Source organism: Pseudopodoces humilis, chromosome 11 (genome assembly GCF_049639895.1).
Source record: "Pseudopodoces humilis isolate 2021_Gansu_Grassland_sample_001 chromosome 11, ASM4963989v1, whole genome shotgun sequence".
NCBI lineage: Eukaryota > Metazoa > Chordata > Aves > Passeriformes > Paridae > Pseudopodoces > Pseudopodoces humilis.
Genome location: NC_142210.1, coordinates 14,320,381 through 14,345,386, shown reverse-complemented (window position 1 = coordinate 14,345,386; position 25,006 = coordinate 14,320,381). Strand labels below are relative to the sequence as shown.

General features: G+C 46.2%; 1 protein-coding gene across 2 annotated transcripts in view; it reads left to right on the top strand.

Annotated features, from left to right (window-relative positions):
* Nucleotides 1-25,006, top strand: part of IL1RAP (interleukin 1 receptor accessory protein) — a 48,986-nt gene that overhangs the window by 14,423 nt on the left and 9,557 nt on the right. For both annotated transcript variants that reach the window (XM_088061087.1, XM_014254448.2), the window contains exons 2-10: nt 2,377-2,444; nt 14,023-14,308; nt 15,057-15,249; nt 16,979-17,144; nt 18,083-18,154; nt 19,307-19,436; nt 20,359-20,507; nt 23,154-23,303; nt 24,167-24,310. In XM_088061087.1, coding sequence (XP_087917213.1) covers nt 2,378-2,444; nt 14,023-14,308; nt 15,057-15,249; nt 16,979-17,144; nt 18,083-18,154; nt 19,307-19,436; nt 20,359-20,507; nt 23,154-23,303; nt 24,167-24,310 — 1,357 coding nt within the window. In that variant the 5' untranslated portion in view covers nt 2,377. The remainder of the gene's footprint in view (nt 1-2,376; nt 2,445-14,022; nt 14,309-15,056; nt 15,250-16,978; nt 17,145-18,082; nt 18,155-19,306; nt 19,437-20,358; nt 20,508-23,153; nt 23,304-24,166; nt 24,311-25,006) is intronic.

The window sequence follows — 25,006 nt, the reverse complement described above, 5'->3', positions numbered from 1 at the left end:
CCATGGCCCCTTGCATTTTGTGTAGAGTGGGAGCAGCCAGGGCTGTGGTCAACTGCGTCCCTGTGTCTCTGTAATGGAGAAATTGCTGTAATCTGACAGGCTCTGTGTCTGTCTGTCTCCACTGATAAGATCTCTGGAAAGCCTGGAATGAACCAGAAGTAAATCACTCTATGTGTAAGGCTTCTGATTTTATAGCTAGGTAGAGCAAGGAAAAAAGGATTTTCCTACTAGTAGGCAGAGCATGGAAATCTTGGATACCTTGCTCATGGGAGCAGAGACCTGGTGGCTCTGTGAGGCAGTTGAAAGGAGCATGTTCCTGTGAGCATAGCTAATGGATGTAAATATTAGCTCGCTGCAGAGTTCATGTATCACCGAGTGAAATGTTGTAGTTTATTTTGGCCTCAGGCCACACAAATGGCCTTGCTCAATACAAGGAAAACTCATCCAAAGTCCGTAGTTGTTCCTGCTTGCTTCAGGGCTGAATTCAGTCTGATTTGTGCGAAATGCAGGAGAGAGTCACTGGAAAATAAGGGTGAGTTAGGACACGCTGTGCATTTAGCTAATGACAAATGGAGAGGGAACCATGAGGGATCTTTATTATGGGAATGATTCCCCGCCACTATTTACGCCCCCTCTCTTCAAGCATCTCAATTACCAAAAGTTCCTAAATTCCTACCAGAAGTGTGGCATGTTGAATCTCTCTGTTCAGTCTAATGGCATAAAGATGTTTTATCTTTCTTCAGCATTTCCAAGGGGTAGGAGTACTTAATGTTGTTTCTTCCCTATGGAATCTTAAGTAACATTGGGAGCTGGTTGTAGGTGGCAATAGAGAGGGGTTTGATAAGCAGCTGGCATTTCAATTTGGAGGAAGGTGATAGGGGATGATCAGTCCTCTCAGCTGGGCCCTGTGGGAAAAAAACCCTTACTTTCTTCCTTGCTTCTTGACCATTTTTGAAAGCCTGATGGCTTCAGAGGCAGTGTGCAGCCCTTTCCATGGACTGTGCTGGGAAGAACAGGCATGCTTCAGATTTTCTTTGTCTCTTTGAGATGTGCCCAGCAGAGGGAAGGCATCGCACAAAGGCTTTTCAGATGTAAGCTCTGAAAAGGAAGGATTCAATATCCGCTGCTGGGTTTTGAGTAGTGCAGTTCACGTGTTGCATTCTTGTTAATCTCTGCAATCTGTATAATCTTAGGTGTTCTCTGCTAATGCACAATGCCCTTCTGTGTACTGCATATATTCTGGACAGGTTTTTTAGGGACATGTTTAAGGGAGCTCTGTGGCTTCTCCCCCCACACTTTCAGTGCACCCTGATGGAGCAGGTTTCTCTGTCTTCTCATGAGCACATTCCTGACAGTATCACCGTGCTCATTACTGCATCTGCCTGGCAGAGCTGAGATGCTTTGATGGAGTTCAGCCTTTTAACCATCTCTTCTCCCTTTGTGATCTGACAGCACCCAGGAATATCAAATGTGACCTTAACCCCTTTAATGAAAGCATCTAGTAGATGTCAGTTTTCATGACTACCAGCTTATAAATTGCGTCCTGAAAAAACTAGAAACAGAGGGAAATTTAATTCCAGTGAGTGAGCAGCTCTGAGAGCCGAATGCCAGATACTGGAGCGGGCAGCCAGTGAAACTCTGGCAGTGTACATTTATCTCAAATTGCAGGAAATTGTGTTCTGTAGCAGGAATGGAAAAGTTTGGGATTGTTTTTTGCTTATCACTGCTGCTTAGAAAGTCTAAGCCTTTGTTTAGATCATTTCTAAAAAGTGTACAAACCTGGCGCTTGTTTACCTCCTGCGAGTTCCAAGGCGGGTTTGACTGGGAAGAGCTGGTGAGGCCGTGTCTTGCCCCCAGTGCCTTCAGGAGCAGGCTGAAGCAGGCAGCTGGCCCCTTTGCAGGTCACTGGCAGCAGACCTTGCCAATTCGGATTGCTCTGGTGTGGCTGTCCCGTCAAAGTGTCGAACACGTGTTCGATGTGCCGCAGCCGCCGCGAGTGCTCTCTGCACTTGTTAGAGATGAGCAGAAGGAGGTCTTGGCAAAGGACCTTCTTTTGGGAATAAAAACTCATGATTTGTAGCCTCCATTTGACTCCTTGTGCTCCCTGATACGCTCTATTTCGGTGAGTCGAGTCAATGAGCTGGGCTGTCCTCTTCAGAGCCATCACCTCCAGGCTTGGCAAGCTGCCTGCAGGAGGAGCGATGCTGACATGAGGGTGCTGTTCTTAAGGAATCTTAATGAAATAAAACAAGCATGTCCCAGAATTAAAGGGTCACTAGGTTGATGGAGGTATAAGCACATTTACTCAGAGTTTAAAAATGGCCTGCAGTGATAAAGCAGTGTTAAATAACCAGGTCTGTGTGCTTTGTCTACCAGGATGAAGATGGTCAGTGTCCTGCTGGTTTCACTCTGGCTGTCCATGGTCACCCTCAGCAGAGGCTCAGGTAAGGATGTGGCATGTGATGGACTCACTCACTTACTGTGCATAGAAGCAAACTGTCTCCAGCGAGTTTTGAGCATTCACAGTATTTCTGGACTAAATGGTTGTGTGTAAAATACTTTAGTAAAATGCATGAGCACAGTGTTAGTTCTAGGGGGGCTGTTGTACAATGCCCTGTGTAGAGACAACCAGTGTGGTGTGAGCAGGTGCATGAGCAAATAGCAAGAGCACCTCGACCTAAAAGTGCTTTGCAAACTCAAAGTGTCCCCTTTGTCAGTATCATTATTGCCCTTCTGTGAGGGGTGAATCCAGGGCTTGGCCCATGGAGCTGCCTTATCACTGAATTGCAGGAAGGACCCAGGCTTGAACCTGACCTCTGCTATCCCTGGTTGGATCTGGAGGGGACTGAGATTCAGCTCTCCAATTCTGACTCATGCCTCAGCAATGCAAGGGGAGAGGGGAACTTCTAGAGTAAGAGGAGCTCAGATACCCATCTCACTGAGTCACTTTCCTGACAGGAAATATGTTGTCATGCTCGCAGCTCCTCTGGCACTCGTTCAGCCCAGCTCTTGTGAAGAGGCAGATTGTGCATGTCTCGGCTCCGGACTTCCTATTTGGGGGTGGAAGGAGACAGCATGATTTGCAGGAGGCAAGTGGAAGGGGGGAGGGAGGAAAGAACAGGAGCTGGTTTTATGGGGGGGAAATGTTCAGAAATAAGGCCTGTGCAGGGATTTGATGAGTCTGCCCGTGAACTTTTGTCCCTCTGCAATGCTGGCAAGCAAGCAGTTACAATATACCCGGAGCAGATGAACAGCTCTTCTGTCATTCTCTCTTGGACCACACTGAATTATTGTGGGCCAGATCCACAACGTGCACTTCAGCAAGGTTCATCTCAGTGCAGTGTTCATGCAGAGGCTGAAGCCTGGGAGGTTTTTCTCCCTGGGCTGCCCAAGGGCTGCAGGCACTCACAGTAGGCTGTGATCTTTAGTGGGGGATGTCCCGTCCTGGCTAACAGGGGCTGGGTGGAAGTGGTGAGCAAAGGAGAAAGAATACATGGCCTAGGTCTCCTCCACTAAGCCCTAGGTAGTAGGAGTGCGTTGGGAAGGAGGGACCCAGCAACATGGATCTCAGCTGCTTGCTGGGAAAATCCCTGCTTTGCTTGTGCTTCTGGACGAGCTGTTCTGCTCTCCACCAACGCAACATCCTCCTTCTGCTGAGACAGCATTACAACACCCCACGTGCAGTCATCTTGGGTTTTTGCAGAAATGGGAGGTAGGTGCAATTGAATCAGGATTGCCCAGGAAGTGTTAGAGCAGCTCTAAGAGCTGACGCAGTCGGCTGGGAAGAAGCTGATTTCAGTCAGGTGAAATGAGCACCCTGGCATTTGGGTCACACAGGCTTGTGCCAATTGATCTGACAGAACCAGAACCCTCTATGCATTTCTGCAGGGCATTTAGTACTTCTTAAATATTTCTCTAGCAGAGTTTTGCTGTTCAGGGTGGCCAGAACCCTTGTAGAGTCCAGCAAGACTTTAAGTCAGGGGGTGATACATGAGACACGTGATCAGTTAAAATACACTTCTGCAAATCCACTGCAGTGTATGCATTTAATTTCCTGACCGTCTGCGGGTGTCAGACACACTTTTCAGTCCAAAGCTTCCTTTTTGTGCCATGGACTTCATAAACCAGTTTGGGCTGTCAGAATGTCCTTTGTGATTCATGATGGGCTTGGATGGCTGTTTGTACTTGAATGGAGGGGCAGCCTTCTGTGCAGCCCTCTGTTGCACTGCAGGGTTTCCTGGGACTGGCACCAAAAGGAGACTGGAGCTCAAGTTTCACCCTTGCAAAGTCACAAATACAGAACAGTATGGGAGACTGGCCTTGTTCTGGAAATGTTAAAGCATTTTGGTTCACTTTTCCTTCTTGACGCAGGGCATGTAGGTGGGGGGAGCAGAGCTGAGCTTATCTGGAGTGAATGCAGAAGGGCTGTGCACAGTCTACTGCTGCCCTGGTGGTCACCTAATATCAGGCAGCACCATGGGGATGGGTAGCTCTCACTGGGGAAACTGTCTCCTGGTATATTTAACATGTGTGATTTGGTAGGGATTTGTCATTCCAGCTGAGTCCTTTTCTGTGCTTTGACTGTTAAGTCATGTAATGCTGTGTTGTTTGGACCAGCTCTCTCTCCAACCCAGGCTGGACTGAGGAAGGCTGGAGGCAGGGACAGGAGTCTTGTTGTGGTTTGCTGCCGCTTTTCCTGCCTCTGCCATCCTTCCCAGTGGAGCAGTCTTGTCAGCAATAGTTATAATACTGACCAGGGACTGCCCAAGCCAGGGGTACCAGCTCTGCTGAGTCCCAAGCTCTGTGAGCTTTCAGAGGAGAGGTGAGGAATCAACACTTGCTAAATTTCAGCTCTAAAATACCAGCACTGCTCTGGCTGCAAGTGGCCTTTCCATCCAGTTAAGCCACTATGGCTGTCAGTCTCTCTGGCAGTGCATCAGAAAGCTTTAGCATTATGCTTCACCCTACTTCCTACTGGAGAGACAAACCCACAAACTTTATTTCCCCTCCAGATTTTGCCTACAGCACTCTGGCACTAAACATCTGTTCTCTGGGCTCTGCTGTTTCTGCTGCGTATGGAGGCTGGTGCTGAAACAAAATCAGTTGCTGAAAGGGAGGTGCAAGCTGTACAAGGGAAGAAATGTGATCTGAGTAGTGTAGAGTAAAAGATGTAGAGCCTGAGACTGAATTGGTGCCTGAATCTTCTATTCGCTCATGCTGAATGCGTGGGCAAATCCTTCCCTAGTGTTGAGAATATACACGATCTGCAGTGCCTGGGTTTAAATTCCTCACTTGTGACCTTTGGGTCAGTGTTTGCAGTGGTATTCAAGGTCTTCTGCTTTCCTTGCCTAGCTAAGCCATCCTTAAGATGGAACTCATGTTGTAGGGTGCTTAATGAACCCAGATGTTCAGCCAGGGAAGGATAACAAAAACCAATGGACCCGGGTCTGGTCATACAATAGTTTCTTTGGCACTACTGTAGTCATATAAATATACTCTGGCTTAAAAGAGATGAAAAACCAGGTGGACAAAGAACATAACAGCTAGTATGAATACAGAATAATGTTATCTTCTTATTTCTGAACAGAGCTGGTCAGTGTTAGATATCAACTTATTTATAAGATGTAGCTGAAATTGTGCTTCTTATTCCATTTTTTTTTTCTCTCTGATAACTAGGCTTCTCTCCCACCCTCCAAGAGTTCTGAGCTTTTGCAGGGTGAGTTCTGAGCTTTTGCAGGGTGAGTTCTGAGCTTTTGCCATGGTGATGACCATGGTTGGGAGTACTGTTTTAGGGAATTGCAAAAGCAGAAGAATATTGCTGCCAGGAGAGGAGGAGCAGCCTCATGCTGATTATCTAACAGACCCATGTAGTGTGAGCAGGTACCTGCTGTGCATAAGTAGCCTTTTGGTGGGGGGAATCATCATGTTTGCATAGGAAATGCCTCTGTAGCTCCCTTGGGGGCTATCAGACAGGCTGTGTGGTAGGATGAGCCCAGGACTGGGCCAGAATGATACCCCAGCGTGGCAGGTAGTGGCTGGAAGGCAGCCAGGAGCTTCTCTCCTGGGAGCTTTATTTCAGGCTTTGCTGTTACTTGCTGGATTGTGAACATGTCTATTTACACTCGCCCATATCAGAGGCTTTCAGCTACTTTGGTTTTGTCTGCTTTGAAGTTGTCTCCGAAGTGCCAGATGCACCAATGCTTCAGGTGGTGGCTGGAGCAGTGGAGTTCTGGCTGCAGTGAGAAAGAAACAGAGGTCTGGCTCCAGAGGTCAGAGCCACTGCCTGCACTGTTTCTCCCGAGTGCTGAACTGCAGTGTGTGTCTCACGCTTAGCAGAGAGGCAGAACAGTTGCTTTTGGCCAGGGGAAATTTGCAGATTAATAAATTACTGTCTCTAAAACACTTTGAAGATGGAAAGCCCTGTACAGCTCCTCAGGATTATTACTATATGGCTCTTATGCTACTGATGGGGTTCCAGTGGCCTTATTTTCCTTATGATTTTTGACAGCCCCAGAAGCTGAGAAGCTTATTTTAGTGTGTAAAGTCAAAAGAAAAATAGATTAAACTGCATTATTGTTTTCTAAAGAGACCAAATCCCTCCCCCACCATCATCTCCTGGGATTTCCTGACTTCCTCCTACTCTTCCAATCTCAGCTTCTTGCTGTCCTAATTTAGGATGTGATTTTATAACCATCCATACCCATCTGTGAGCTACTGTGGTTGTAGAAGTTTATGGCACTTGAGGGCATGAAGTCATTTGACACTGAGGGTGTTGAAAGGTGCACAGCCCCGGAGTGGATGGAGATAAAACCTGCGGAGCAGGGCTGACCTGGGTGCAGACGTGTCCCCACAGCCGCCAGCCTCCCTCCACACCAGCCCGCTGAGGAGATAAAACCTCACGTCTGCTTCTTGTCAGCTGAGGAAATGGGTTGTGAGGGGGGCAGGCTCTGTGCAGGCATCTTCATGGTGTGACCTATCTTCATTGAAGAGCAGGAATGTGTGGAGGAAAGCAGCCCTTTTTGGGTGTGTTGCTGATACGGTATTCCGCAGTCACTTTTGCTCCTCTGTGTGTATCAAATGGGGCATCAGGGAGCTGTCACGTCCCCCTCCTGCAGCCCAGAGCTGTGCTCTCACCGTCAGATGTTTTGTGGGACCCGGGTGACTCTGCTGAACTCTCGGACCTTACAGTGCATTTTACTGCCTGCTGCGTTTGATCAGCTCCCATCCTTACCCGAGGACAACTGCTGCAGCATCTTCGTGATGCAGACATCCCTGTGGGATGGACAGGGAAGAATTGCTGACTGTATATTAAAGCAGGCAACACCTGGCTAAGTGCAGTAACTGGGCTGCAAGGGTTTAGCTAAGCAAGCCTGTTGGCAGAGCCAGGAGTTTAGGCTGGACCTTGTCAAGTCCCAGTGTGGTGTCCCAGGCACACGAGAGCCCCTGCCAGCTTAAGCACAGCTCAGCAGTGATGCTGATCAGATAAACCCCCTTTTCATGCTGCCTCTCCTACAGATGACTTTGCAATGAGAGCAGTGGGGGTGTTCCATTTCCTGTACTTCTCTTCCTATGCTGCTCTGCTTTGCTTCATGCAAAAATTTTCTCAATGAAGTGGGATGGAAAGTAGCTGTTTGCTCTTCTTATCCTTCAGGGAAGCAGTTCATGCCCCTACCTTTATCGTTTTGATCTCAAATTTAAAGAAAGCTTCCAGAAAATTATGTCAAGCTTGCTAGAGAAATCTGAATATAAATTCTTTTTTGTTTTTTTTTTTTTTTGGCCCAGTTGCTGGAGGTAACCAAAATACTCTGCCACATGCAGTAAACAGCATTATGCACAGATAGAGAGTGAAGTCACAGAGCTCACTGTGGAGGAGTTCTAAGAGACACAAATAACGACTACCCCATGTTGCAGGCTGTGCTTGATGAGATAAGGAGATTCAGAGTCAGAAGAGCTGGGCTCCATTACAGAATCATCGTTTTTTGGATGTCTTGCTTTGGCTGTTTCCCCTGAAGTCAACAGAAGTTTATTCAGTCAGCTTGTCTTTCATGACTTTCACAGAGGCAGGTTTTCACACCTGTTTAAATTAGACATCCAGGGTCTAAAGTTAATCAACCACAACATACAAGGGCTTTTCAAAACTGAGCCATTCTGCAACAGAAAGTCCTTTTCCTTCTTCTTTTCTCAGCTGTCCTACCTGTCCAAATGATAAAAGCACCTGGGGGGACAGAGAGTCTCTGTCCTAGTGTGCAGCATCCAGATGAGAGGCTTCTGTGGGGCAAGACAGGATGAATATGATGGAACTTGGGAGAAGTGTAAAACCGTATCACCAATGCCATCAGAGCAGAGCTACATGGATGGGGTTGGGCTGTGTAGGAAGTTTGTGCCAGGACCACTTCCACCTCCCTGCTCTGCTGGAAAGGCTGTGGGAGGAAGGCAGTGAGGTTACGAGAGGCCTCTTTGGATGTGTTTCCACTGGAAGTGAGATTATAAATTTCTGTGGAATTGGCACAGCTTCTAGGCTGATCCTCCAAGGCAGCATTCAGCTACAACCAGTTTTAGGTGTTCTGTGGCCACCTTCACTGCTGCAGAAGCAGTGAGAGCAAATGGTGAGAGCCAGCTGATCTTGGCTGGGCCTTATCCAACTTCTACGTCATTCTCACCCATCTCAGCATGTTTTGCTTTGTGCCTCTTCTGCCATTTACGGGCAGAGCTTCTCATTTTTTTGCTCCATGCTTCTCTCCCTCTGCCCTGTTGCATGATCAGATGGGATACTACAGAGCAGAGAACAGCCAGGGAGCAGGAGGTGGTCTCGTGCAGGGTGGAAAAGGAAGAATGCAGACACAGTGGGTAGAGTGGGTGCTCCTGGCACTGGCATAAATGGGAGATGAACCCACACATGGTGCTGGCCACAGCTGGTGCCTCCTGTGCTCACAGCACGGCTCCTCCATACAGCCTGGGTTCCTCTGCTTCCTTCTCACTGACTGAGCTAGAAAGGTGGTGGTGAGGAAAATTTTTTAAGGTTGTAAAATGGTTAAACTGGTTAAAATTGTTAAAATTATTAATTCTTGCATAATTGCTTTGTGTGATCAGTTCTTTTGCCTTATTGGTGCTGATTTGTGCATCAGGATAAGGGGCTGGCCTTGCTGCACCCCCCAGGCAGAGGCTGATTCATACCAGCTTTGCTTTAAGGTACTGCAGCAGGGCCAGATGAAGAAAGTAGGAAGCTGTTGAGATCTGGCTTGGCAGCCCCAAAAAGGCAACTTTGTCCTGGGTCACAGCAGGAGAAGTGTGGCCAGGAGGTCAAGGGAGGTGATTCTGCCCCTCTGCTCTGCTCTGGTGAGACCCCAGCTGCAGTGGTGTGTTCAGCTCTGGTCCCAGCACACAAAGGACATGAACCAGTTGGAGTGAGTCCAGAGGAGGGCAATGAAGTTGATCAGAGAGCTGGAGCACCTCTCCTATGAGGACAGGCTGAGAGAGTTGGGGCTGCTCAGCCTGGAAAAGAAGAGGCTCTGAGGAGACCTTAGAGCCCTTCCAGTACAGAAAACTGCAGGACTTCTCACAAGGGCGTGTAGTGCTGGGACAAGGGAGGATGACCTTAAGCTTAGGAAGGGTAGGTTTAAATTTGATATTAGGAAGAAATTCTTTGCTATAAGGGTGGTGAGGCACTGGAACAGGATACCCAGGAAAGCTGTGGATGATGTGTGCCTGGAAGTGTTCAAGGCCAGGTAAAATGGGTCTTTTAGTAATGTGATCTAGAGGGACATGTTCCTGCACCCACATCAAGGGTGTTGGAACTGGGTGATTTTTAAGGTTTCTTCCAATCCAAATCATCCTATGATAGTACAGCCCCATCTGATGCTGCAGCTGAAATGGTGTGAGGAACAGGGATCATTCAGCTGGCAGCACTGATGGCTTCGTGTCCTGCTGCCACAGCACAGTCCCAGTCTGCATGCATGGCAGGCCCCCTGAAGGCACATGGAATCAAGGTGGGCATCCTTATCCTCACCCTTCTTCCCTGCCTGCACTTTGTCTTACAGTTCTGGAGATGAGTGTTTCATTCCACCATGCAGCCTCCCTCTAGCCTGTGTGATCCTCACTCCTTTTCCTAAGCAGGGCTGTGCAAACAGGACCATTTCTTGCCTTTTTCCTGCCTTGTCTGTCCCAGGTAGGTATTACAGGTCAGAGGCTGCCTCGCTGTGTAATTGCAGAGCGTTCAGCGGTAAGAGGGGTCAAGGTATCTGCAGTGCTCTTGATTGGTACTGAGAACAAAGTGGCTTCTTTCAAAATGGTTTTGCAGAGACATTTCTAGGAAGGTGCATTTGTGGGATGGTGTATTCTCTAAAAGAGAATTTTTCTGTGTCCCTCAGGTGTGTGTGTAGTGCTCCATTTGCTGTGGAGTTGGATATAGCTCCATTCCTCACCAGTTTCCATTTGTTAGGGAACCTCTGGAATCACAGGATGAATGCTGATCCCACTTGATTTAATCAGGAGCTGCTCCAGCAGCTGTTTTGTGCAGGAAACCTTTCAAGAGAGAAGCTAACTTCTGAGGCTTAGCCAGTGAAAACAAGTGTGAGTTGCTACAAATGGGCACAGCACCACAGAAGTTAGTGCTGTTTCTCACAATTAGAATTGGATCCTTGCATCTTCTTTCTGCAGTGCACCCTCAAATATTGTTGCTGGAATCAGGATATATCAATGTGTGTATATATATATATACACAGTCATAGTGGGACTGCTCTATGCCAATGAGCAGTCATGCCATTTTTTTCAGGCTATCTCCAGTTTAGACTGACACACAGGTAGTTGCATGCTGATGTTAATAGCAAGTAGGCTCTGAATAGCCAGTAGAACTTAAAGCAGTAGAAGGAGCACAGAATGTTGTGGGGAACTGTTGGATGCAAATAAAATTATAGCAACAATAATGTGGGTGTTCCCCTCTAGTTAATGGATGTGTGTGGACACGTTGCCCCATCTGCTGGGCTCTGCTGCAGAAGTGCCACTGCAGCAAAGGTTGCTGTTGTCACAGGGAGAAGAGCATGGTCACAGCTGAGGGAGAGGAGGCTCACAAAGGTGTGTGTGTGAAGGGTGCCCTGCACATTATACCCAGCAGAGCCTGGCTACCTTGGGAGTAAAACACCCCAAAATATAGAAATAGCAGCATGGCACAGGGAGGGAAGCTGTGGAAAGCACAGTTTCTGTCCTTGGTGTTTTACGTACTAAGGACACTTTGCTGCATTCTGTGGTGTTCCTGCCACCTCTGTTCTGAGTGATGGGTCACGGCAGTACTTCTGAGCCCTCGGAGTCGTGCTGGGTGGCTTTGCCCTGGCAGCCAGGAGGAGTCCTTGCCTTGGGAGGGAGGCACAGCCTGGTATCTCACCTTGCACAGCCGCTCCTGTGCTCTGGGTGTAGCTGTTCATTACCAGCAGGTATGTGCTGTGTCTGGAGTTCAGAGCTTGCAGCACCCCAGGGTACAGCACTGGGAGCCATAGCAGCACCTGTTTGCTGTGACAGTGTCCCTGAAGCCAGGCCAACTCTGAGACAAAATCTCCAGGTACAGCTCTTACAGTAAAACAATAACAATCTGCTCTTCCCAAGCCAAGAAGGCAAGGCCTGGGCATTGTTTTAGAGAAATGTAGGAAGAAAAAAAAAAGAAAACAGTTGTATTTATTTTCAATAACTCATTCAGGTTGAACGGGTAAGTAGTTTTACAGTGCTGATTTAAGGGCTGTTGGAAAATGCAAGAGCTGCTCATGATTGCAAATTTCATTGATCTTGACTCCAAGAATTTCAGTACAGTAATGTTTTATATAGTTTCTTCTCTCCCCAGTCCTGCCATTTGAAGTAATAAGGATGATTTGCCTTTATGCAGCCCAAGAGGAGACTCAAGTTCAGGTGCTGGGAAGAGACCCTGGGCGTCCTGATTTACAGACCCAGGTCTGCTCCTTTCAGAGGGGAAGCCTTTCTTTACAGAAAAAAATGTCCTATCTCCATGAGTAACAGTCCGTGCTTTATCATGCAGTTAGCAGGCTCATTTGTCTCATTACCACTCTAAGGACACTTGACTATGCCTATTCATGGCCCCACCAGCATAGTGCTGGTTCCAGTTCACCCTGATCATGGTGGTGATGGGTCATTATGCTCCTTCCCATGGTGTGAGGCTTCCAACAGTGGTTTGGTCTTTGAAAATGAGTCTCAGCACTGCTGTGGTAGCAGCCATAGTGTGTGATGCTGTGCACTTTTGAAAGATCTGTATGTTTTTAGATAATGAGCACTCTCTAGGTGTTTGGGTTTGGGACTCCTATGAACAAATGCTTGTGTTCTGGGTAGCTTCACTGCCTTTTCCTAGCCCAATTAGTTCTCTTCCTCCAGAAGTAGCACTCTGTCATATGGGTGTTTGGCATACTGCAGGAGGAGCAGTGCAGCTTGCATTTACATTTATGTGTAAACCCGCCAGAAAACATTTCTATTCTTACTGGCCCAGATTCCTCCTGCCCATGACTAACCATTGCTGAGCCATAGGAGTTAGCATCACTGCCTTTAAGTGCTGCAGGCCTGTCTTCTCAAAGGATTATATCTGACTTTTTTAATTAAGTAAGAATTTGGGGGCAAGCTACATTTCACTGTCTATTTAGGGAAGAATAAATGCCAGAAATCCCGCTTTGGGCCTGTGAAGTCAGTTCAGAAGAATTCTGAAGAATTGGGCTCAAAGAGCATATTGTGTTCTGCTTCTCCTCTCAGTCTGAGTTCTAATATCTGAAAATGGGAGAGGCTTTGCAGTGTCGACTCTGTGAGCCTGTGTGTGATGTGCTGAGACACTGCTCCCAAGGACTGCTGCAGGCAGCACACCCCTCTCCTGTTTGACTCATTTTGGGTTCTCAGACGTCAGGCTGCCCTAGCAAATGCCTCCCAGCAGCTCCAAGAGAGGCACTGGGAAATGTGCCATGCTCTGCTCTGCCTTGTCAGCGTGGGGAGACAGGAGTTGCAGTGACAGCAGCTTCTCCATGTGTGGCTCTGACAGTGCAGGTTGCTCTCAGGTTTGCTGACACCCTGGTACTGTGCTTTGCTTGCACCGAGTCCCTGCCTGCCTGGACATCCTGATGGGTAGGAGGAATGGAGTGGAGAAAAGTCCTCAGAAGAGAAAGGGGTTTGGACTGCACTTTTTGTCATGAAACTGTTTGCTAATGACAAGAATATATTTTTTAAAAAAGTAATTAAAGGAAAAGAGCTTTATGCAGTGCTTTCTCATGCTGGCTGGTTTCTGTGCCAGTCCATGTCTTCTGTGAGCCACACTGAGCCACTGCCTGTTGTTGAACTGTGCCTGGGGTTTGCACCTGGGCACTGCTTGGGAATACTAAAGAACCTGCTGCTACCTCCTCTATACTGTCCCTTCTTCACCCCAACCTCCAGTTCTAAACTTCCACTATTCCATTTATTCCTGCTTGTACTCATTGTGTTATCCTGGTGTGCTCAGGTGTCACATGAATCCATCACAGGAAAGACAGTCCTCACTTCTGGAACCCAAAATCCAGCTTGTTCTGGCAGGGAAAGTAACCCACAGCTATAAGGGAGGGTTGATGTTTGAATTGTTATTTTTTTTTTTTCCTATTTCAGCACATCTGTTTCCATCTTCCTCACCACTGTGTATGGACACACACCTCTGGCATTGCTGTCATCCAGATTTTATCTTCCCACATAAGACTTTTGTGGTAGATTTTCTTGGAGCTCCCTAGGAAGCCTAGTTTTATGTAGGAATATCCTATTCTATTGTCCTGATGAGAGATAAATAGCTTGGCAGAAACGTAGGAGGTGTATAAATGAAAACAGAAGTTTCCGAGTTCTCTAGAAATGAACACAATGTTCTTGCTCTGTTTTATAAAAGCCCAGTTTGCTTTCATTAAAAACACTACAGTTTTGCCTCTGATTTTAATGGGGGCAGGACCAAGGGCTGTGGGGAGCATGGGCAGAACTGTTTTCTTCCTGCAGACTTGCAAGCCTAAGGCACCTTGTTCTTCCTGGCTGCAGAACGCTGTGATGACTGGGGAGTGGACACCATGAAGCAGATCCAGATTTATGATGGGGAACCTGCCAAGATTAAATGCCCACTTTTTGAGACCTTCTTGAAGTACAACTATAGCACAGCCCATTCTGCTGGCTTAACCCTGATCTGGTACAGGATCGCGCAGGACCGGGATCTGGAGGAGCCCATTAATTACCGTCTCCCGGATAATCACATCAGTAAGGATAAAGACACCCTTTGGTTCTGGCCTGCCCTTCTCAATGACACTGGGAATTACACCTGCATGCTTAGGTAGGTTGTGTGGTGCAGTTTCTGTACATCTTCAGTGCAATCAAAGGACTTTAGTGGAGGTGGGAAAACGATGCTGTTAGCACCAGATCTTTGTGCGGAGACGACCATTTACATAAGCATTAGTGGGAAAAGAATGTTACAATTATAAGACTCCTCAGTGCTGAGCCAATTTACATGGCAATAATGCTTGGAGCCTTGCAGACACTAACGAGCGTGCCTCTCCTTGCCGCAAGTGTCCGTGAAAATATTATTGCTGAGCCCATGGCAAAATCCACAGGCACTCACCATTAAGAAGTGATCTGCATGTCTAGAGTAAAAATAGCTTCAGATGCAGGGGTAATGTTTTGACTGCACGCTAATTTGGCAAAGATTCATGAGATTCAGACTTCTAGGAAATTAAAAGTGTCTCTAACTGTGGTGCAAAATGAACATAGCATCTGCTGTGCACAAGAGCTCTTTTTGATCTTCCTCACATTGTCTTTTGTCTGTGTCTTTGACCTTATGATCTGCTTTAGCAGCAGGGGAGTGGATGTTGCTTGTTAGTAATCTTTATAGGCTTTTGTGAGCTTGTGTGGCCACCTCTGGTGGGGTTTTCTTTCCCATTTATAAATGAGTCAACTAAGGCTGTACATACCTCATCAGTGCTATGATGCTCATTATTGCAGATGTAATTTTTATTTCATTCCACTCCACTGCTATAGGAGTAAACAAGTTTCAACTAATCAGCCCTGTTCTCATCCACCCTTAGGAACACAACCTACTGCAGCAAAGTTGCTTTTCCCTTGGAGGTTGTTCCGAAGGACCAGCACTCTTGTGTGAGCCATTCCATAAAACCCACTGAGGAGATGTTCTACTTGGAGCATGCCAATCAGAAGATCACATGTCCAGATATTGATGGGTTTTACCCTGCCAGTGTGACACCAACTGTCAAGTGGTACCTGGTAAGAAGGGCTTACTTGGGCAGCAGGGGGATGCAGTGGTGCGTGTGAAAAAGCAATGGGTGGCATGACAGTCATGGAACTGCATTTCAGAGTCTCCCCAGTGACAATGTTGTTAATGAAGCTTTACTAATTTTAAGAGCTCTGCTCCAATTGAGTTCAAGGGTAAAACTGCTCTTGGAAAGGAATTGAGAGCTAACACTGAAGCTTTTTTTGACCAGCATGCACAAGCACAAAATACTCCTAGGAGGGATTTAGGTGGCTCAGTTCAGTTACGGGTGGTGTGCCTGACGTGCTGTGTGTGAGCCTCTCACTTCCCTGTAAAGGAAACTGCCATTCATGTTCCCTCTTCTTAAAAAAAAACCCCACCTGTAAATGAAATATGCATCCTTTCCAAAATCCTCTGAGGTCAGGAAATGGAGTTTGCAGGCTCTGCAAGGACAATGGGTGTCCTGTTCAACACAATTCATCAAACCTCTTTTCTGAAGACTGAGGCATCTCTACCCCACCCTCCATACATTTTTAATTATTAGACTGTCTCCAGCCATCCTCAGGCTCTTGCCTACAGAATTACTGCTCAATTTTATTAAATTTGATTTTACTCTTTCTCTCTAGGTGGATGCCTTTAGTCAGTAGAGAATAAGAAGTCTCAGGGGATGTAAAGTCTAAGAGTTATGGGAATAAATTCCTTAATAACATCCTGTAAAGTGCTTTTATATTTCTAGATACAAGATTTTGTATAAATGAATTTAATAACAAGGGAAGTTGTCAACAAATGTACCTGCTGATTAAAAAAAAAAAAAAAAAGACCTAAAAGGAAAACTCCACCTCTAAAACTCTTAAATCCTTCAGGAAAAAGTTCCTCTTGTGTCAAGAGGAGCTGTTTCACTCCAGTAGTTTAAATGCTTTACTTGTATCGTTCATTGAAATTCACATCTCGGCAATCAATTAGCAGAATGAAACAAAAAGCCCCTTGGAAGTAATTTTTCAAGCAGCAAGTCATCCCATGCCTAATAAAAATCATTAAAAATGGTATATGACCCCTGTCTTAAACTATCCCATTAGGATGTATCTGATTTGGAAATGTACCATTCAAAAATAATCTCTTAGAAAATGTGCACATCTTTGGGTTTTATGACAATCAAGATGTTATCTGCATAACCTTTTTCTGAAAAGGGATCTCCAGCTTGGTATTTTGGCAGTTTTCCTGCCTCGCCTGACAGAAAGAGAGGAGTTATTAAGGTTTATGTACTACAGATTCTCGTTTGCTATTTGCAAATTTTGGGGCCTTATCCTCAGCTGAAGTCAGCCAGGAGAGCTTGATTAGTCCCGAAAGATGGACATCAATGGGGTACATGTCCTTTAGTCTTAGTATCCATTTGTGAATACGTCATCATTTTTTTCTTGTCACTTTTACTTTTTTTCTTCACTCTGCTGAGATGCTCACTTTGATTGCCAAGGTACTTCTGGATGAGAGAGCTCTCCTTTATAAAATTGTCTGTGTAAAAAGTGGGATAAAGCTATTAGGGTGATCTGCTTCATCACTTTATTTTCAAGGTGAACATAGAAGTCTATTCTCCAACATGCTCAAAGTTCATGGTATTTAGGTCTGACCTACATCATGATCCCAAGTGTCATATCAATAGTTTAAAACCGGATCTTTGTAGTAGGATTTAAACCAATATCTCTACTTTTGAATCCCAAACTCAAGTATTTTTCTGCCTGACTCCAGAACTGCAACTCGGTGGATGGCTTCTATGAGCGATATCCCCAAGGGCCCAGGCTTGTCATTGGCATTGTCCGCAGTGCGTATAAAGGGAATTACACTTGCATTGTGACATTCAAGGACCACGGAAGAACCTATAATCTCACCAGAACCATAAAGATGAAGGTGGTGGGTAAGAATGACTTGAAAATGTGCAAAATGCATGTGGGTAACTGCAGGAGTGGTAAAAACAGCTGGAAGAGTTTGTTGCAGGATCCATTTATGATTGTATTAAATCTGTGTTATCCAACTGACCTGGTGTATTTTTTCACGCTGGGGTCAGACTTGTGTGACTGCCCAGAACATACTGCAGAAGAGGTCTCTCCCACCACCATGTCAAATGCCCCAAACACAAAAAGAGAGTGGCCAGGCTGAGGCTGGTGAGGTTCAGCCCATGAGGTGGCCAGGGGTACCCTCTGCTGGCATGTGAATGCATAACCTTGGCACTCCTGCTCCTGGTCTCCTGTGCCCTTTGCTTGTCACTATTTGTGGGATTGTCACTTCATAAGCAACTTGTCTTCATCTTCTTGGAATCTCAAAGCCGTTTGTGCTGGGGTTGAGACTGCTAATCAGCCATGCAGAGCTCCAGGTACCCACTGCTTGGACATGTCCATCCCAGGCTCAGCCTACCTGCCAGGGAATTGTAGAGTTTAAAAATGTAGTGAGCTGTAGGATGCATTCTAAGTTCCACAGAAAGAGCTGTTTTAAGGACTGAAATGAATATTTGTGACACTAAATGATGTTTGTATTTTGTTTTTTAGAAGCGGTAGTAAAAAGAAACTGGTGCAGGTTATACCCTGTGGGAGATGAGAAGGTTATGCAGCTCTTCTGATGTGAGAGCCCCAAACTATCTTACCTAAACTTTGGGAGAGCCACAAAATCTGGATGTGGCCCTGAGTTTGGGGACTAGGATTACATTTATGTGTGCATGGAACTATGCAGCAGGAATGCATCATGAGTTAGATTGGGGAATGTGCAGTGAGGCACGAGGGCATTGGGAGTGAGGCTGCAAGAATTCCAGGTTTTCATGAAATGTGGGTCCCCATGGGGGCTCTCTGTTGTCTCCTGCAGGATCTCCAAACAAGGCCTTGCCACCACAGTTCACCTCTCCAAATGAGAAAGTTCTGTATGAGCTGGAAGCAGGTAAAGTCCAACACTTGCAGCCTGCAGTGGGACAGGGAGACCTAGCCAGGCACAAAGCTCTCCCCTTCCACAGCATCCCCGGTGCTTTCCCTTGCAGAGCACACGAGCTGCCACGGCTTGCCTGGTAGACAGTGTGGGATGCCAGTTCTTGATGCCAGAATAGGAGAGCACAGCTTTAAAAGTTGATTTTTTTGCAAGCACAACTAAAGACAGGTATGGAGATACAAAACTGCAGCTGTAGAAGCAGATCAAATGGGGACACTCAACTGCATAGGAGAATTCCTGCAGGACCTGGTCTCAGCCCTGGCCCTGCTGTGGTTTGCTCCCATCCTCCCTCATTCACCCCTACAGTGGCTTCAGCCTTCTAGCCAATTCTTGCTCATCTCCCTTTTTTTTTGGCTGATGACTTCCTAATTAATGACAGCTCTCCTTCTGCTGACCTCGCAGCGCTGGCTAATGGGGTACCACACCCTTTCCCTCACCCCTTCCCCCACACAATCAGTTTTGCCTAATAGCTTTTTGGAGCAATTCCCTATATCAAATGGATTGTGTCCGATTACACTGCTGTAATAAATGTGGTGGCAATGATGATGATTCGCACCAGAGTCTTCACTTTAAAGAACAGCTCTTTCAGCTCAGAAGGTCAGATTTCATCCACAGTCTCCTGTAAGTTAAAATCAGATTACAGGCTGATCACCAAAATATTCACACTCCCAAGTCTGATCTTGAACAGAAGTCAAATTCCTGAAGAAGTGTTTCCAAACCAAAATGGTTTTGTGGAGCTTGATCCTTCACTTTATGGTATCTGTCCCCTGTGCACTGGGATTGATTAGCACTGCCCCACTTTCCAAGGAAGTGGTTGGCAAGGAGCATGTCCCTTTCCGTGGGGCCACTTGGTGCAATCAAGGAATTTGTAACACATTTGTGAAAGCAGGACATTTTTTTTTTTATTTACCTGTCTGTCACAAATCATCATGTCAGGGATGTTAAGCTGTTATTACAGTTTATGTCAGAAAGTGGATGTTGGCTTCATTACTTCCTGAAGGGAGGCAGAGCTCAGGCTGGTAGGATTTTGGAAAGCACTAAAGTAAAGGTGGTGCTGTTCCTGCACTGCAATACCTTTTCTCCTAGGAGATGGTTCTTTCTTTGCAGGTGATGACCTTATCCTGCCCTGTGAGGTTTTCTTCACATTCCTGAAGGACTCCCGAACTGAGGTGTGGTGGACCATAGACGGGAGAAACACAGATGACATCTCAGACCCCAAGATAAAAGTGACACAGAGGTAACATGTAATGTGAACCTTCATTTTTATCTAATCCCCTGGGACCTGTGTGGGTACAGGCATGTGACAGTCCTAATGGAATGTAAAGTCTCCCTGTTAATCAGAAGCCCCTGTGCTTGCACCATGCTATGATGAGCACCAGGACCTCCAAGGAGGAGGCCTCCAGACCTAGTCATATCTTACAGATGGATTTGAGGGAACTTTGTTAACCAGTTCACATCATCATTTGTTTGGGTCCTGGTAGTGATGCCAACAGCTGCTGTGTTGTGAGACTTATAAAACAGGGGCAGACAATTCTATTTAGAGAAGTGTTCCCAAATAGCATAAGGGATAAAAGTGTTTCAGAAAAGCAGAGGCTGAAAACAAAAATGTAATATTAGACATAGTATTGATTAGGAAAAGTAGAGATTCAATCACATAAAGAACACAACTGAGGATCAAAGTCCCATTTGCTGGATGCTGAATTTCACACGGAAGGCAGTCACTGCCCTAGCTGATTTGCAAACCAATGTAGAAAAAGGAAAGGCAAAAGGAAATAGTGTATCCTCATTTTGCAGACGGTCAATTCAGGCAGAGAGAGACAAAGTGACTCATCCAGGACTGCATAGGGAATGTGACGTGAGCTCTGAATCTTGAGTTTGTGAGATCTTCTTGTTCATAGGCAAGAGCTTCCATTTCCTCTAAAAGGCAATATGGCCCAGCTGCAATGAGAAAATTATGAGTGGTAAAATAAATATTAAGGAAAATCAGATAAAGGAATAGCTGCAGCTGTATTACAATCTGAAGTGTATATTGATTTATAAATCTCAAGTTATGTGTTTTGGCCACTTTAAAAGAAGAGGGTTTATCAGGGAAAGGAATATCTGTCACTAAAAACTTGCTGCACTTTCACAGGTGTAATGCTCTAGTTTTTCTCTTACAGTGAAATTACTAGAGATTTTGAAGACAAGACTCTGATAAGGACTCTAACAGTTGCAAAAGCCACGGCAGAGGAGCTGAAGCGGAATTACACTTGCTATGCCAGGAACGCCAAAGGCGAGGAGCACAGCCAGGCCATGGTGCGCATGAAAGGTACGAGACCTGCCGGGCAGGGCTGTATGGGTGCTAAATGTGAGCAAAAGCAGGCAGCACAGTGCCTGTGGAAAAGCAGGCAGCATAACTTTCTCAGACTCACCTGAGAAAGTGGCCTGGGAAGTCATAAGGAGGGATCAAAACAATCCTCAGAGATAGAAGATAGCCTTGCAGGTGCCGTTTGTCAGTCTCTTGTTTTCTTGCAAGAGAAGGTCGAGGGGTGGTGTACCCCACAGACCAGTGATGGTGATGTGTTAGTTCACTGACCAGTAAGAGTTTTACCTTTCTGTACTTTCATGTATCAGTCTATAAAAGAAGATCTGAGGTAATAAACCTTGCTCTCCTGTTAAACTCACAAGAGTTGTGTCTTACTGCCTTGCTCTTCCCAATATAGTGTGACAGGGCTGTGCTGGGAGCGTGCTTGTGGGGGCTCTTGCTGTTGCCTTGAGCCTTGCCCTGCAATTCAGTAAGGGAGCAAAGAATTCCATCAGGCCTTTCTGCCTAACACAGCCTGTTCTGTAGGCATTGCTGTCATACTGCACCACTTCTTGGAGCCAGGGATCAAAGGGCAATTCCATGGGCAAGTACCTCAGAAGAGAAAGGACAGATCTGTTGTCCTTATCCCATACATGTACCACAACTGAAGCAGAGCTGGGGGGACAGGCTGCTTGAAATTGTTTCAGGTTATTTGGTTGTGTGAGGGTTTTGCATGACACAATGGCTACCAGTTGGAATCCTCCAGAAGACAGTCTGCACTAGCTGGCTTTGCTCAGGGAGTGAGACAGTCACACTACAACACACTCTGGTTTTACTCCTTGCTGTCATGATGCTGCAGTCTAGATACAGCCACCTCACCATGGATGGTATAGACTGATTCAGCTCTGTTCTGTGTGGGCTTTTCTTACATCTTTTTTTCTTCAAATATTTGGTTCTTGTTTCCCAGACCCACCTCTCAGTAATAAAAGCTATGTGAGGCTTCCTGATTAAGGTGGATTTTTCTGCCTCCTTATCAGCCTCATCTAGAGCTTCAACACGTGGTTGTACTGCCAGACCTCCCCTCTCCCACGGGGAATGCTGCCATGCCTTGTGAAGCTTACACCAGACACCTTCTTCCCTCTAATCTGCATTATAAGTGTGGGAAGGCTCATGGAGGTCTTTACTGGAAGATCTTTTTCTTCTTGGTACTTGTCCTCCTTTTTTAGTTTCATTCCATTGAGACAAACCTTTTCTGGATTGTTAGGGAGGAACAATAGACCACACACATAACTAAGAAAGGCTGAAACCATCTGTCAGTGTGTTCATACTCCATATATAATTCTTCTGGGGTGATAATATTTGTACATGTAGTAGAAGTGAATCTGAAGTACTCAGATTCTTTCTCTATATATCAGTGCCTGAATACTGTTTTCTAATGGACTGATCTGTACTACCCTCCCTTTTCCTCCCCACATCTGTTCTTGGTTAGTTGACTGGGTTTGCTCTAAGCAGACGTGGTTACCCACCACTCCTTCATCCTGCTCTGTTCCACAGCAAACTCCAAGAACCATCCCTAGCTGCTGCTGGCAGAGCAACCTTATGCTAAGCTCAGTGCAGCCCATCCCACTGCACATCCTGCAGGAGCATTAGGCATGCCAGAACATAACCCCTCAGCACCAGGCTTACATTTTTAGCAAGCGGCTCTATATGTTGGCTCCCACTCTTTCATTACATTAGGTCATATACTTATCTTGCTTTTTCTGGATGATTTCCCTCTCCTTCTCATGTACCTCTGCTGCTCATCACCTAATGAATATTGATAAATGCCTTCCATTTTCAATTTTGTAATTCAGTTTTATTAGAAACTTACGAAATATTAGAATTTGGTGGTGTTTCCACTCCCTGTTGTTCTTTTATTGTGCAGTTTGCCAATTTGCACATCAACTGTTACCAAAAGAGTTGCCCAAGGATGCAGTTAGAAATTTTCTATCCTAAGTACAAAGAAACAGCAGTGGTGTGACAGACAGTGTATGAGTTGGAGGGGACCTGTGATGTTCTGGCTTGATGCCCACAGGTTGTCCTGTTTGTTTGCAAGCATTTCAGCTTTTCTGTAAGGAACTCTGATTCTTCTTTCATGGTAGAAAAGAGTCAGGCCATGGCTAGTTACATCCTGGGTGTCAGTCTGGGACAAGCCACGAGACCCATGTCTGATAGGGAGGGAGAACTGTAGCCATTGCTTTTATTTTGCTGCAGATGCTTTATCTGGATCTCTTAGAAGTCAGAGCAATTGTGTTGCCCCAATAGTTTGTTGATACTGCTGAGAAGGTCATGTTCATGTTTTGGCTTTGGACTGTGCAGGTTTTTTCCACCAACAGGTAATGACCTATAACCTGGCTACTTCCAGGCTCTCAGTCAGAGACAGAAGTCCAGCTATGGACTTGCTCTGCCAGCATAAGCAGACCTAATAACCCAGAATGGGGCTCCAGGGTGGCCAGCCATCACATGTTCTGTCAGAAAAGCCTTGGCTTGGCCACCTTACTCTGAAGGGTCAGCTTGACTCCTTGCTGTTCCTCTGTGGTATTTGGCTGCATGTGACACAAGCTTGCTCCTGTCCAGCTGAAGGTCCAAGCTGTTCTTTAAACCTGACCCCCTGTTTATTTTTGTACTCAGTTGTAGCACCCAAGTACACTGTGGAGCTGGCCTGTGGCCTGGGGGCCACCATCCTGCTCGTTGTGGTGCTCATAGTCGTCTATCACGTCTATTGGCTTGAAATGGTCCTCTTCTATCGGGCTCATTTTGGAACAGATGAAACCATTCTAGGTAAGGAGTTAAAAAGTTTTCATTTATTTATTCTGCTGCAGGCCAGGCCCTTTGTTTTCAAATAGGAATTTTCCTATAAGCTATTTTTAAACCTCTTCACAGCATAATAACATTTTGACCTTCCATTTCTCTATCTACATGCAGTTGTGTGGGTCATTGCTCATTAGAGCAAGAGGAGTCAGGCTTTTGGCTCAGGGAAAAGGAGAAAGAAGTCCTCTGTATTCTCTGCAGAGGTGGAAAATGGACATGCCAGGCTTCCTGGGGCCCTGCCCTGCTGATCTAGCTGCACCATCCAATCTAGATTGTTGAGATATGTCATCAGGTTTCAGTAAGTCCTTGGTTTCCCTGGTGACTCTATGTAAAGGATTCATTATCTGATCCAGAGTGATCTGCTTTAAAATGTGGTAAGGCATCCAGAAGGTTGGATGTGGAAATCACCATTCTGTCCTCAGTTCTTCCACAGCTTCCCTGTGTTACTGGGAGTTCATTGCTAGGGACTCTGAGGTGAGATTTCCTCCTCTGGAGGAGGAGGAGGGTGTTTGAGCCCTTGCAGCTTGTGGTGTGAACCTGCCACGGGGGTGCGGCAGCTCCCGGAGGGTGTAGGCAGGGTGCAAGTCTCTGTCTGGTGGGACTGCTTGTGCGGATAGACAGCAGCGAGAGGGAGCAGAATCAAAAATGTCAAAAGACAAAAGAAGCCTGGACAGAATGGGCTGGACTGGTGGAAATTGAGGTGCCTTAACCTGCAGTGCCTGGGCTCCAGGTGAGCCTTTCTACCTGCTTTTATTGCAAGTGAAAGGCCCAGCATGGGCAGTATCACGGGTGTCCCTTGTCCTGTTTGTGTCTCCCTGTGCTCCGCTGCCCAGACGGGAAGGAGTACGATGTGTACGTGTCCTACGCGCGCAACGCGGAGGAGGAGGAATTTGTGCTGCTGACGCTGCGGGGAGTCCTGGAGAACGAGTTCGGGTACAAGCTGTGTATCTTCGACAGAGACAGCCTCCCTGGGGGAAGTGAGTATCTCACAGGGGGCTGTGCTCCATGCACATCCTCTCTTTATTGTTCTTTGAGGTATTGATCACTGACTGCAACAAGCCTATCCAGATTATCTTTTGGGTTTTTTTGTTAATGAACTCTTTATGGTGTCTTCTAATGTTTTTGCTTCACATGTCAGTGTTGCAGATGCTCCAGGCCACCAAAAGGGCTGCTGTGGGGATGGTGGTTGGTTGTTTCAGTTGCTCTTTCCAGGAGTGATGTGCAGGAATGTCAGCAGGGGGAACCGGAAAACTGACCTTCGTGCACACCCTGTGAGCTGCCCAGAGCTCATCATCTTAAAAGATGGGATAAAGTCAAGACTAGAAGAGGCAGGGAAAGTGTTACACTGGATCAGCTCACAGAGGGTAACAGTGATCCTTGTAAAAACCAGGAGTGTCTACTTCAGGAAGGAGTGAATGGTGCTTGTTAGAAAAATAAACTAAATCAGTGAGAAGATAATGTGTCATTCATCCATGTTAATTAGTGAGCTTGTGTCTAATATGGCATACAATTAAGCTACAATTATTAAAAATACTTTGTTGAAGGTAGTGAGACTCATCTCTTCAGTAAGATGTAGTATCTTTTTACTGTTTTGAGATAAATCATAGAAGGTTCTGGACAAAGTGTCTGCTGCAGGGAGGCAGGGAATCATCAAGAGTGGAAGTTTGTGAAGC